Source organism: Helianthus annuus, chromosome 15 (assembly GCF_002127325.2).
Source record: "Helianthus annuus cultivar XRQ/B chromosome 15, HanXRQr2.0-SUNRISE, whole genome shotgun sequence".
NCBI lineage: Eukaryota > Viridiplantae > Streptophyta > Magnoliopsida > Asterales > Asteraceae > Helianthus > Helianthus annuus.
Window position 1 is genome coordinate 167,066,503 of NC_035447.2, and position 12,973 is coordinate 167,079,475.

The 12,973-nt window shown below is 37.2% G+C and overlaps 1 protein-coding gene across 3 annotated transcripts; it reads right to left on the reverse strand.

Annotated features, from left to right (window-relative positions):
* Window positions 1-762: 762 nt before the first annotated feature.
* LOC110912497 (probable polyamine oxidase 4) lies at window positions 763-5,967 on the reverse strand. 3 transcript variants are annotated; one of them, XM_022157234.2, is made up of 11 exons: window positions 5,485-5,906; window positions 4,374-4,489; window positions 4,226-4,279; window positions 3,742-3,830; window positions 3,528-3,641; window positions 3,095-3,182; window positions 2,921-3,006; window positions 2,721-2,823; window positions 2,516-2,613; window positions 1,989-2,421; window positions 763-1,248 (listed from the first exon to the last, which is right to left on the reverse strand). In XM_022157234.2, exons 1-11 carry the CDS (start codon window positions 5,507-5,509, stop codon window positions 934-936), a joined length of 1,521 nt encoding a protein of 506 aa, XP_022012926.1. In that variant the 5' UTR covers window positions 5,510-5,906; the 3' UTR covers window positions 763-933. The 3 variants fall into 3 exon arrangements, with proteins under 3 accessions (XP_022012926.1, XP_022012927.1, XP_022012929.1); XM_022157235.2 differs by lacking the exon at window positions 4,226-4,279 and having other exon boundaries at window positions 5,485-5,967; XM_022157237.2 differs by lacking the exon at window positions 5,485-5,906 and having other exon boundaries at window positions 4,226-4,292.
* Window positions 5,968-12,973: the final 7,006 nt, after the last annotated feature.

Consider the following 12,973-nt stretch of genomic DNA (forward strand, 5'->3'; position numbering starts at 1 on the left):
AAACTCCTTTTATCAATATTGCAAATCAGACGCTTTTTTTTTTTTTTTTTTTTTTGAAGCGCAATTTTAGGACCATAATTAAGAAAATTCAAAATTTATAAAATCTTGTCATGCAAACATAAAATAACAAACCAAACACCAAAAGTGTATAAATACATCAATGTTGATGTAGGTTAACGACTAGGGCTGTAAACGAACCGAACGTTCAGCGAACAGTTCGTGAACCGTTCGGCGGGAAGTTCGTGTATGTTCGTTCGATTAGCTTAACGAACGAACACGAACAAGAAATTTCGTTCTGTTAGTTTAGCGAACGAACATGAACATAAACTTATGTTCGGTATGCGTTCATGAACAGTTCGCGAACATTATAATTTCCTTAACGAACGAACACGAACATGGCCTTGTTCGTGTTTGTTCGGTTCGTTTACAGCCCTATTAACGACTACTACTTCACACAAATCACCATACTGCTGTCCAAGTTCAAATTTGTGACTGGAATGATGCATACGAATAAAAGATGTTCCACGTCAAAAGACGGTCATCATCACAAGCGAGTACAAGCCGAATAAAAGATGGTCCGCGTAAAAAGACGGCCCTCATCTCAACTGAGTACGACCGAATAAAAGAATAAAAGATGGTCGGTGTCACAAGTTAGAGAGCGTTAGGAACATCTAATCCTACAAGTGAATGTGTCCGCGAGTATGTGACCCAATGTGTTAGCGCGTTTAGCAAATCCCTATACACGCTAATCCTATGAGTGAATGTGGTCGCAAATACGATGCTAACATATTTCAACGTTCAGAATCCATTATTCAAATTCGAAATACCAAATTAACAGAGTCCGTTTTAAACTTGCATCAAAACGGAAGTCAAAACATAAAAGCTGAAACGGAACTTAAACTTAGGACTGATGAAGGATGTCCGCATCATCAATCACATCCTGGAGATTTGGAGAGGGAACGCGGCTTCAAAAATCGCATCACTGAAAGAGAACATACGAAACTTGTCCAAGAAACCGCGTTTTTCCATTAGAAGGTTCCGGCATTTTTCTGCAGCAGCAACACCGGACGAGTAAGCTCCATGCACCGACCCCTGGTTTTCCACGCTAACCGCTTCACCTCCAAAGAAGAGATTACCCAAAGGAGCACGTAGCCTGTCATAGATATCACTCGGCTTTCCAACCACATCGTACGAGTAGCATCCAAGAGAGTTCGGGTCTGTTCCCCAACGCGAAACAAGATACTGAACCTGTTCATTCGTTTGTTTATATGTTTATCAGTTTATGTAAACAACAATCGAATGAACTTACTAATCTATCTACTATATAAACAAAGAGACATGGAACTTTTAACAAAAACAGGTTGGTTTCAAAACCCATAACGACAAATGGATACTATTAAATTAATTATTAATTAAATATATATATATTCGAAGGTGTAGGTTGATGAATAGTGTCGTTTTTTTTTGTGATTTAGTGATTTTTTGCTTTCACCCCTACTGTTTACTCAGTTTACTTTTTACACCCTAAACTTCAATAAAGTTATCAAACAGCCCCTAAACTTCAATAAACTTTTCTATCGACTTCAGTTTTATGTTTTTCTCTTCCGGTTGTTATACTAGGTGCAGGTATCGTATCGATACCCTAGTGAACCGAACCGATGTCGACCAAACTCCCGCCGCAACGAGCAGGTAATTTTACTAGTTCTATTTAATTTGAGTAAATTTTCATAATTTGAAAGTAGAATTTTTTTGTTCTTTTTTTTTTCAATTCTCACTTGCCATGTAAGTTAAATTTTCTCTAATAACCCGCAATATCTTTAATTTAAAAAAATTTCGTCTATGTATCGGTATAATCTCTTGTTGAAACTCGAGTTGTATCCAAAATAAATATTGTTGGATCCCGTAATATCAATAAATATTTGTTTTATGTACAACTCGGTTTTGAAACCAGCCCATATTTGAATAGAAGTTCAAGAAATGAGACTTACGGGTTGGGTTGCTTGAGGGAACATCTTCTTAAGCTGCACCATTGCAAAATCAGCAGCGGCTTCTTCAGATAGATTCTCGAGGTCATAAGCGAATCTTCCAGCCGCCATATAAACAAGGACCGGATGTCCAGTTGCCTTGTGTAGGTTTAAAAAATAGCCGCAAGAATATGATGTTGGTGCGACGGTGCCCAACAACTCGACGTTTGGCCAGAACACGTTATCGAAACGTAACGCAATCTTATTTTCATTCCCCATACCAAGATCTGATATAGCAGAAGTCTTCCACTCTGGTAACTCTGGCTCAAACTCGATCAACTTCGCCTTGAGTACGCCGATAGGGACCGTAATGATAGCAGCGTCTGCAACGAATCTTCTTCCACCCTCGACTGTAATCACGACCTCCTTGGACCCTTCATTTGATATCTTTGTAACCCTAATCACATATTCACACCAAACCACTTTTAGAACACACAAACACTTACATTAGTAGAAATAGAATGCGCATCAGTCACAAGCTTTGGAACTACCTGTGATTTAGACGAATATCGATATCCTTTGCCAGAGCGTTTAGCACGGGATAGTAACCCTCAACCATCAGCCCATGCCCACCAGTGAGAACGTTTTCCTGCATATCGAAGATTTCCTTTTAGTCCATAATCACAAATAAACTAGAATCAACAACCAATCATATTACAGTTATAAAGCTATTAGTTATATATATGCATGACTCACCTCATCCCAGTTTTTCAGAGATATCATATCTAAATCTGCAGCAAACCATGCTTCCATTCTGCAAATGTACCACTGTAACACTTCATATGCCAGTCCCTCTTGTCTGCAGGAGGTAAGTTATATTGTTAACATGCTAAAATTACTCTGCTTTATTGAGAATCGGTTAATACTTGTTATTTAATACAAGTAAAAGAATATACCTTAAATCCGGATGTCGTTCCAATACTACTGATATTGCCTGAAGGACGGAAAGATCGTGTTGATTTTCATTCCTCACTTCTTCAGTCTGTCATCAACCGGGTAACTTGTTAGTAAAGGTAAAAATGCACAAGAAATAACTGTTTTTTAAAGCGAAAGTTAAAAGCTGAACCTACCTTCTTGAGAATTCTCTCAAATGCTTGTCCGACTTCAATTACCATCTGTTGAGGAACCTGATTACCTTCCTTGTCAAAAAGCATATAGCTGGACAAACAAAATCATCATATTAGACATCTTTTTTTCATTTTATTTTAATTAAACAACTAAATATCTACACAAAAAAAAAAAAAAAAAAAAAAAAAAAAAAACTAAGGGTTAAAAGAAGCTACTCCAATTAACATCATGACAATATAACATTCTACTCGAAGAGCATTTTACCAGATGAACTAGTAAATGACTATATGTAATTCTCATCATGGTAATTGAACTAAATAGCAGACATATTAGCACCATATTTATCACATGCAAATGAAATATTCTTGTGATAGACGAATATTTATGTAAAAAGAACAGAATGTTACGCTAACTAGAAAGGCAGGCAAAAATTACCTCTCCAAATCATGGTCATATAGCACTGAGTTGTCACCACTTGTCCGATATAACGCAAGCCCTAAATGACGTATCAATGGGGCCAAAGGATTTTCATTGCAGACACCATGTAACCTAAAAGATGGAACAAATATAGATTTATATGTTAGAAAACATGTTTGACTGGGAATCTAAAAGCGGGAATCAAGTAAACAAAAAGGCCTTAGCAACTTGCCATGATGCTCCCATATCCACCGGGCAACCAAACGAATAATCAGTGTGAATCCGGCCACCGATTCTATCCCGTGATTCCAATAACACAATCTGCATCATTAGTACCACCTCGTTAGATACAATACAAAGTAAAACCATAGTTATTAAAAGCGCTAGGCGCATAGGCCTCGCCTGGGGCCTAGGCGCAAAGCGCAAAAAAAGCGAGGGCCTGAGAAAAATAAAGCACATAATGAAAAAAAATTAAAATATATTATGTATTAGAAAAAGAATACTATTCTTCAAATAAAATAACCAAAATCTATTATATAACACTTTATATCTATTTAGTACAAAAAGTTCTAAAATATTAGTGTATTAGCGTAGAAAAGTAGTTTTCCTTAGATAAAAGAAGAAATTTGGCTAGAATCTTGTAGGAATTTAGAGAATTTGGCCGGAAACTCTCCAGAATATAGGAATCTCGCCGGAATGTGCCCCTGAACCATCACCTGGAGAATTAAAGCGCAATTTCCTCGACTTAAAGCGCAACTGACTCGCCTCGTCTGAAAAATGGGCCTAGGCGCAAGAGGCGATGGCTTTTAACAACTATGAGTAAAACAAGACAAAAATGCCACAATAACTTGATAATAACTTCACCTCAAAGTCAGCATTGTTGAGCACATGTGCAGCAGATATCCCTGAAATACCACTTCCTATCACGACGACACGAGGCTTTGAACTCTGTTTTATCTCAAGGCACGACGCGAAAGTGCCTACAAAGAACACAACATACAGGTTAACATGACAATATTCTGATAATAATTTGGTGAATTTATCAAAGCTAGAACAATTTAAAACTTAACACTAAAGAAAATAAAAATTCCAAACATCAAAACCTGATTCAAAGAATAGGTTTCTTTTTCAAAATTGACATTCAAACCTATTCATATCAAAACCAGCATAAAAGTTACAGATCTGTGATCTGTAACTTTTTTATATTTTTGTGTAAATATATACACCCTAAGTAGAATCATCAGCTACACACAGTCATTAACTTTTATGAAATGCAATTTTATATAATAATCAGGTTATTTTAAACAACAATACTAACATTAATCTAAACTTCTATATGACAAAATAAACAACATATGTCACCATACAATTGCCAGATCCTCAATTTCATAAACGCAACAATCTTTCAATCTAATTCATGAATCAGAAAATAACCACATCAAAATTTGATTCAAATAACAGAATTTTTTTTTTCAAAACTGACATTCAAACCTATTCATATCAAAAGTGGCATAAACACTTACAGATCTGTAACTATATATACCCCAAGTGGAATCATCAGCCACACACAGTCATAACTTTATGACATGCAATTTTATATACAGTAATCAAATAGTCTTAAACAACAATTCTAACATTAACCAAAATATGATAAAAATAAACAACATATTTTACTATCCAATTACCAGATCCTCAATAGCATAACCACAACATTTTATTCAATCCAATGCATGAATCAAACAATAACCACATCTAACATCCAAAACGTATTCACAATTTATTCAAAACATTCCGCATACATATTGCATAAACACATCAATCTATTCAATCCAACGCATGAATCAAACAATAGCCACATCAAACAATCAAAATTCATTCAAAAAACACACAAAATATATTCAAAATTCCGCATATATCTCCCATGCATAAATCCACAAATTCACAAATCAAACGCAAAAAAGGCGTAAAAACTTACCAGAAATCGAACCGTTGAACTCCATAGCGAATCAAACAACAAAACCTAGAGATCGAGAAACCAACACTACAACGAAGGCGAGGCAGATCCGGTGAACGCAGATTTATTTAAATCAACAAATGAAACGCAAATTCAAATTCAAATCGAAATCGAAACTGGATTAGACGGTTGTATAGGATTAGGAAAATTAGAAACTAATTGATTAGAATGGTAAAGAATGAAAATCAAAAGGCCGGCAATAAAGCGGCTACAATTAGAACCCCGGAGTTTGTCAAACCAGCTCATAATCTAATCGGAACGGTGAAAATCAAACCGGCAACGGTGAGTGTCCGACGGTTCGCATAGATCGGTGGATCAATCGATGCAGAATACGTATACTCTCTCTTTCTCTCTCTAGAACGGGTAGATTATTGTGAGATGAAGAAGGTGGAGGATGATGAGGAGATATTTATTGACGAAACCGACTTGTATCTAAAAATATCTTTACACGTCAAGTTTGGTTGTGTTTTCACTTGAGGGGTTTAAACTAGTGTAAAGTGTCAAAACTAGCCCTTACTGGTTTGGGTGTGTGGAAATCGAAAATCGAAAACCGAATCGTATTCGTAACTGAGAAAATCGAGTCGAATTGTGAATTTGGTTTTTGGTTTGGATGTTAACCGAATCCGAATTTGGAGTTCCGTTTTTGGATCGGATATGGATACGTGGTTTTTTGGAGTTTGATTAGTTTGGTTTATTCGATTTAAGCGATTTAACTGATTGACTGATTAACAGATAAAGTTAATATGTGTTTACCTTGTAATTATGTTATTGTCTAGCTCAATTAATAAGCCCAATAACTAATCTAAAATGAGACCATATATTTCTAACAAAAGACCTATATTGATATTTCGTCTCTGATTCTCTTCAAGTGTTCTAAACGTAAATAGTGAGTTGCAACTCCCTTCGGTCGCTACAAACAAAAGACATACGATATGTTTGGTATGAAGTAATGGAATGGACAAAGGAATGAAATCGATCATTCCATTCCATGGTCTTGTTTGGTTACCATTACCTTGTAGTGTAATGTAGGTAGGAAAAGAAGAATGAATAAAATTAGTGATGGGTGATGGTTATGGGTGGTGGCGGTAGTTGATGGTGGTGGCAACGACGATGCTCGGTAGCGGCGGTGGAGGGTGGTGACGTCGGTGTTCCGTGGCGGTGGTCGGCAGTGGTGCCGGTGTTCGATGATGGAGGGTGGCAGTAGCGATGGGTGGTGGCGTTGGTGCAGGTGTTTGATGGTAGAGGGTGGTGGTGGTGGTGGGTGGCAGTGGTCGGCGGTGGCACGTGGCGACGATGAGTAGCAGCGGATGGTGCAGGCGGCGGCACGTGGCTAGTGTTGGAGGTGTTGGAGATGAAGGCGAGAGGGGGAATGGAATGAAAAAAAAACAAGGGGTGTGGATGGATTGAATTTGAGGGAATGGAATGCCCTATGTAATGAGTGATTCTATTACCTTGACCAACCAAACACGTTTTTTTTTCATTCCCTCATAATAGTTAATTTCATTACGCTTCTCATTCCTGCATACCAAACACTACCATAAATTCATATCATTTATTCTACATTCACATAACTTCATATCATTTATTCTACATTCACATAAGACCAAAATGGATCTAATTTGAACTTTATTTTTTTTGTTAGTGCATGCGTCTGTCTACTTCGTCTTGTATCGAGTCTTGTACATAGAATGTTAAATCAGGGCACGTAGTTCGAGATAATTGTAATATCGCATGAATCGGTAATTCCGCTTGAAAGTTGCATATTGTAATTCCGCGTGGAATTAGTAATTCCGCGTGGAATTAGTAATTCCGCTTGGAATTCTAATTCCGTTTGGAAGCCTTTCAAACGGAATCACAGGTCTATAAATACTCCTGTTCAAGCGAATTAGGTGGATTTGTTCCGGTTTGTGCAACGAAGTGCTGCCGAAGTGTCGACTTGCTGTAAATTGTCATATGATCAATAAAATCGACAGTTAAAGTGTGTATATTGCTGAATTAAGCTCATGAAGACTGTTTCTGCCTTTCGTTTTGAGTATAAACTCTTCTGATCGACTCGTTTGGGTCCGAAAAATGATCCTACAAGTGGTATCAGAGCTCAGGAGGAAGAGTTCATACCAATTCAGCTGTAAATTCTGATTTCTACTCCTTTTTCAAATTGAATTTGATTTCACGGTCAAAATGCTTTGATTTTTTAACATCTTGTGCGCAATACTGTATTAACAAACCCTAGAAAGTTTCAGAACTAAAATCAACCTATATCTTGATCATTTTAACAATTTTCAGTTCGAGATGATGACGTCAGTCTAATTCCGCACGAGATTAGGCTTAATTCCGCACCAAAAGTTAATCCCGTTTGAAAATTCACACGATATTAGATAATTCCACTTCAGTTGGGTAATTCCGTTTGAGTGGTTCGCGCGGAATAAGTAATTCCGTTTGAAGATCTGTTTCTGTTTGATAATTTCGCACGGAATTGGTAATTCCGTTTGAAAAAGTGTTATCTCAAACGAAATTAGGGTATTTCGTGTGAACTGTGTAATTTCGCTTCAAGTTTATTTCTGTTTGAACTGAGTAATCTCGTTTGAAAGCAATTCGTTTGAAAAGGACAGTTGTGTAAACTTTGAAAAACCGAAACATGGTAGAGGAATTTTATAACGCTTTTGCTACCTCGATCACTGTTACTCGGCAGACAATGTTGGAAAATGAAACAGGGACTATGCAAAAACCGCCTACGCTAATGAACATCGAGGAGTATAAGGGTTGGGAGGAACGGTTTAAGAACTGGGTACAAGAAAATTGTTTGGATGCTTGGGAATGCATTGAAACGAAATACGTTAGACCAACAAATGATGACAAAGAGGTGATTGCTATCAAAGATCTTAGTGCCGAGGAGAAAAAGAAATACAAAAATGAAAAGATGATGATCAGTTTACTGCAACAGGCAATCAAAGAGGATATCTTGGTCTTACTGCAACACACTGGGAGTGCATATTCGATTTGGAAAGCATTACGATCTAAGTTTGTTGGAAGCCAAGAGATGATCAAAAACAAGAAATCACTTCTGAAAAAGGAGTTTGATTTATTCCGTGGTTTGAAAAATGAAAGCACAAAGCAGATAATTGAAAGATACTGCAATTTGTTGGTAAACATGAAGAGGGTTAGCATCAACAAAGATAATGAAGAGTTGATTGAGAAACTGGCTGATGCATTGCCACATGAGACTTGGGGCACATACTTGATGATGCTAAGAAACAAGAAAGGATTCAACAATCTAACACTGAGCAAGTTTATTGAGAAGCTTGAAGCACAGGAAATGGAACAAATAAAGATTTCAAGAATGAAAGTGTTTGATGGTGAACAAGATATTGGATTGTATTACAAAGCAAGATTGAATGAAAAGACAAACATGTCACCGAAAGTTGGAACTGCATTCAACGCAAAGAGTTCATCAGGTGGTTCGTCTAAAGGATCAAGCAGCAAAATGAGTTTCTCATCATATCCATCATTTGATCCGAATTTGGCAACAACAAATAATGGCAGGAAGTTACAGTGCAACATTGTTTTGAATCTTGAGGATGATCAAGATTATACAGAAGAAGTTGCAAAAAGCCACATGTCTTTGTTGGGGACTGTTTTAGAGTCATATGGGAGTTTTGTTGCCGGAAGAATCGGGAATCCAATGCTTACAAAAGAGGATTACGATCAAATAGATGCTAAAGAGATGGAATTGATGGATATAAAATGGTGTTTGGCGAGCGTGTTGAGGAGAGCTGAGAAATTCAAACAGATCACAGGAAGAGATGATCTACGTGAGGCTAATGTTTCTACTTTAGGTTTTGATAAATCTAAAGTCACTTGTTTTCGTTGCAGGGAAAAAGGACACTTCAAGAGGGAGTGCACTAATCGCGAAGCAAGTGGAGCTCAAAATCCGTTCAACAACAATGATTACTACCGGAAGGCCATCTACCATCAAGTTGCTCAACAACCAAATCAACAAGAATCACAAACGGCTCATGGAAGAAAGGTGATTAAAGAGTCTTCAAAGAGAGCTTGTATGGTGAATCAAGATGAAAAGAAGTCATCAACAGGGTTCAACTGGGACAAATATATCTCAGCTGACGGTAAAGCATGTGTTATAGACCAAGACGATCAAAAGTTACCTGAAGGGTTTAGCTGGGAAAATTTCAATTGGGATGATTATGATCCTAACAAAACTCCTGTTCACACAGCTTTTGTTACTCGAATTGAAGAAGATAGTGATGATGACACTGAGTATTATGCAAAAAGAATGAGAGATCATTTGAAAATGATGGCAGAAAGCGACAGTGAAGATGATAACGCTAAAAAGAAAAAGAAAAAGGTCAAAACACCAGTGAGCAGTGATGATGAGGAAGTTCCAGTGGTCAAAAGGAAAGTTAAAGAAGTTCCAAAGTTCAAAATTAATGAAGATGTTGATGCCAGATAGATTCCTATGAATTGTGAAACCTGTGAGATCATGAAGAAGAAAAACAGTGAGTTGATCAACAACATGAACATGTTGAAGGAATCTTATGATGTGTTGAACAAAGCAATAAATATGTACAATGAAACAAGCGATGAACAAGCAACAGCAATGAAGACACTTCAAGGAGCTTTCATGACAAAGCAGAAAGTTATGAACAATTATATAGAGAAGTGTGCTCTTCTTGAACATAAACTGGAATTACAAAGAATTGAAACTGAACGAGTTAATCGTTTGTTGAAAAGTTACTCATGTACTTCTTATGTCATTGACATGATTTATCCAACTGTTGAAGGCATGTAGGCATTTGAGGATGATGAAGTAATTAAAGAACAGAAGGCATCTGGGGAAAAGATTCTAGAAAAGAAGAATGACACAAAGAAAAAGACTGACAAAAAGAATTCTGGTAAGAAACAAGGTGTCAGTTACAACAAGTGTCCACCCCCGCTTGAAAATGGATATTTTCCAAGAAATCCAAATTCAGAAAGAGTCAAAAAGGCAACAACTTATAGTGGGAGTCTGATACTTCAGTCAATTTGCCAGAAAGTATTGATGTTACTTTCACATTGTCTGACACTAATCAACAATCTCAATTGATGAAGAAAGTGGTGGATCATGTGTTAGATAACGATGAAACCGAGGAGTCAAAGTCGGAGTCTTTGTCAGAGTCAAAGTCTGAGTCCAGCTGTCACACCCCGATTTCCACGTGTCTCACCGGTGGGCCCGGTGGGGGATTACCGTGACGATGTTGGCAACAATATAGTCAAACCACATAATTATATAATGCACAGCGGAAGCATAAGATAAATATATAAATTTCAACCTCTGATCGTAATATCAAAATGTATTACAGGGGTTGAATATATCCACAGCGGATCGTAAATAATCATAAATTATTGTTCCATCAGATACTGCAATCAAGCTTGCGAGGCTTATCCCGACGCTAGGGAGCTAATACCAGCCAATTACGTTTAGGTACCTGCACTTAATCTTTTTGGGGAAAATACGTCAGTTTACACTGGTAAATACATTCAACTGACACATTTGAAAATGTTTATTAAAATTGATTTGAATGCACAAGGCACAAACTCTTTTATAACTTGGGAAAATTCATAATGATCTTGTGAACGTTTTACATGTTCTTTTATGCGTTCAGTAGCCCGGGTCGTGCCGGGTTAAAGATTTATAGACACACCACGTTTGCGTAAAACCGTAGTACAAAAACCAACGGCTACGTCTTTTAGTTTTAATGTCGACACTTTATACCGGGTGTACGCCTACACGGGATGTCGATGGTCGTGGCCATTTCGTAAAATGATGTCGAGGATATCCGGGACAACGGTCATTAAACCCCCCAAAGGCTTATAAGCAACAAAACTGTTTAAATGAGCCGATCATATTTAATCAATTAACCACCTAAGCGATGGAATTATATAATGCTCAATCAAGCGGTATTAATATACCGTAACCCAAGCCCATATAGGGGAAATAAGTTAAAGTATTTACCTTTGCAAGTATTAATCCTTAATTTAGATCAAGTCACCGATAGCTTTTACTGGGGCTCCTAATCTGGAATGAAGGTTTTAATTAACCTCTTAGAATCCTAACGGTCCTTATATTAGCCGTAGCTTAAACCGGTTGATTCCGATATATAGATATGGTTAATTCGCACGAAAAGGCGAAAACCGAGAATGGAGTATGATTTGGACCCAACAAGTTCAGTGACTTGTTTTATATGGGTTTATAGTTCATACTCTGGATTTTGGGGTTCAAATAATATAATTTGAACCATATCGGCTATTGCACGAAAACTAGTTCCGTGGGCCGTACCGTGTGCGCAAATAGGCGAAACGGTTAACCATAAGAGTCGTACGCTTATTTCCTAAGTCACTATGCCTTAAAAGTATTTTGGTATCAGTAGGATACCTTCCGTAATGTCCGTAACGAGTTTAAGTTTATATTATGCCCCGTAGGGGCTTTTCGGTCATTTTAAAGACTTTAAAAAGGCTTTTCGAGTTCTACAGGAAATCTGAGTTTCCCGAACAGCTTATAAAGCTTAAAATACTTTATTTATTATTTAAAACCAGTAGCAACTGGAATCGGGTCAAGAGACCTTGTAGAACTCCCGTTTTGGCCAAAAAGGGCATATTCGGTAATTACCGAACCGTAGCCATAACCGCAGGTTATGAGCAAGGTAAAAATTATTAAAAATCTTTAAAATTCCCAAAATATTATTTTACCACAGTGGGTAAAAGTTTTGGTGACGAAAACTCGGGTTAGATGGGCGTTATGCTAATCGCGCCGTTAATTACAAAACTTTCTTAAAAGTGCGCCTTTTAGCATAACTCTCATTCTAGGCCTCGGATTGACGTGAAACTTTAAGGACATGCTTATAATTTATCAAGCAAGGTTTTGGTCCGTTCACGTGTCCGAAATACTCGTTTTAATTTTAAAAGGCCGTTACGGTCAACTTTTAGGCGAATGACGGAATTGCGTAAAAGACTCGGATAACTCATGAACCGACCACAGAGGCTTATACCAACATGTGACCTGGTCCTAAGAGAGTCCTAAGGTATATTTATACCTCACTAAAACGGGTCAGAACTGAAGTCAAAGCAAAAGTCAAACTTTTGCGACATTCGGCTCCGAACCGGTTCTATATAGTAAATGATCGATTCAAACGAGCGCAAACATGTTTATGTACTTATTATCATGTTTTATGATTATCAAAACAGGTTCCATAACATATATATTACAGATTATGCATAAATCGCTAAAATAGCTTTCTGTTGACTTTTTAACCGCACGTTTGACTCGACATTTGACATAGTTAGAGTGGTGATCAGGGGGAACCATTTTAGAGGTTTAATACCCACATAAATACCAACTCATAACCACTTTTGATTCGTCATAAGACTGAACCATTACTGATTTATCATAAAGTCAAAC

Coding starts and splice junctions, on each gene's coding strand:
- LOC110912497 (XM_022157234.2), bottom strand. CDS start 5,509: ATGGAGTTCAACGGTTCGATTTCTG. Junction 4,490..5,484: donor GTTCAACGGTTCGATTTCTG/GTAAGTTTTTAC, acceptor TGTTCTTTGTAG/GCACTTTCGCGTCGTGCCTT. Junction 2,824..2,920: donor GAACGACATCCGGATTTAAG/GTATATTCTTTT, acceptor TACCTCCTGCAG/ACAAGAGGGACTGGCATATG.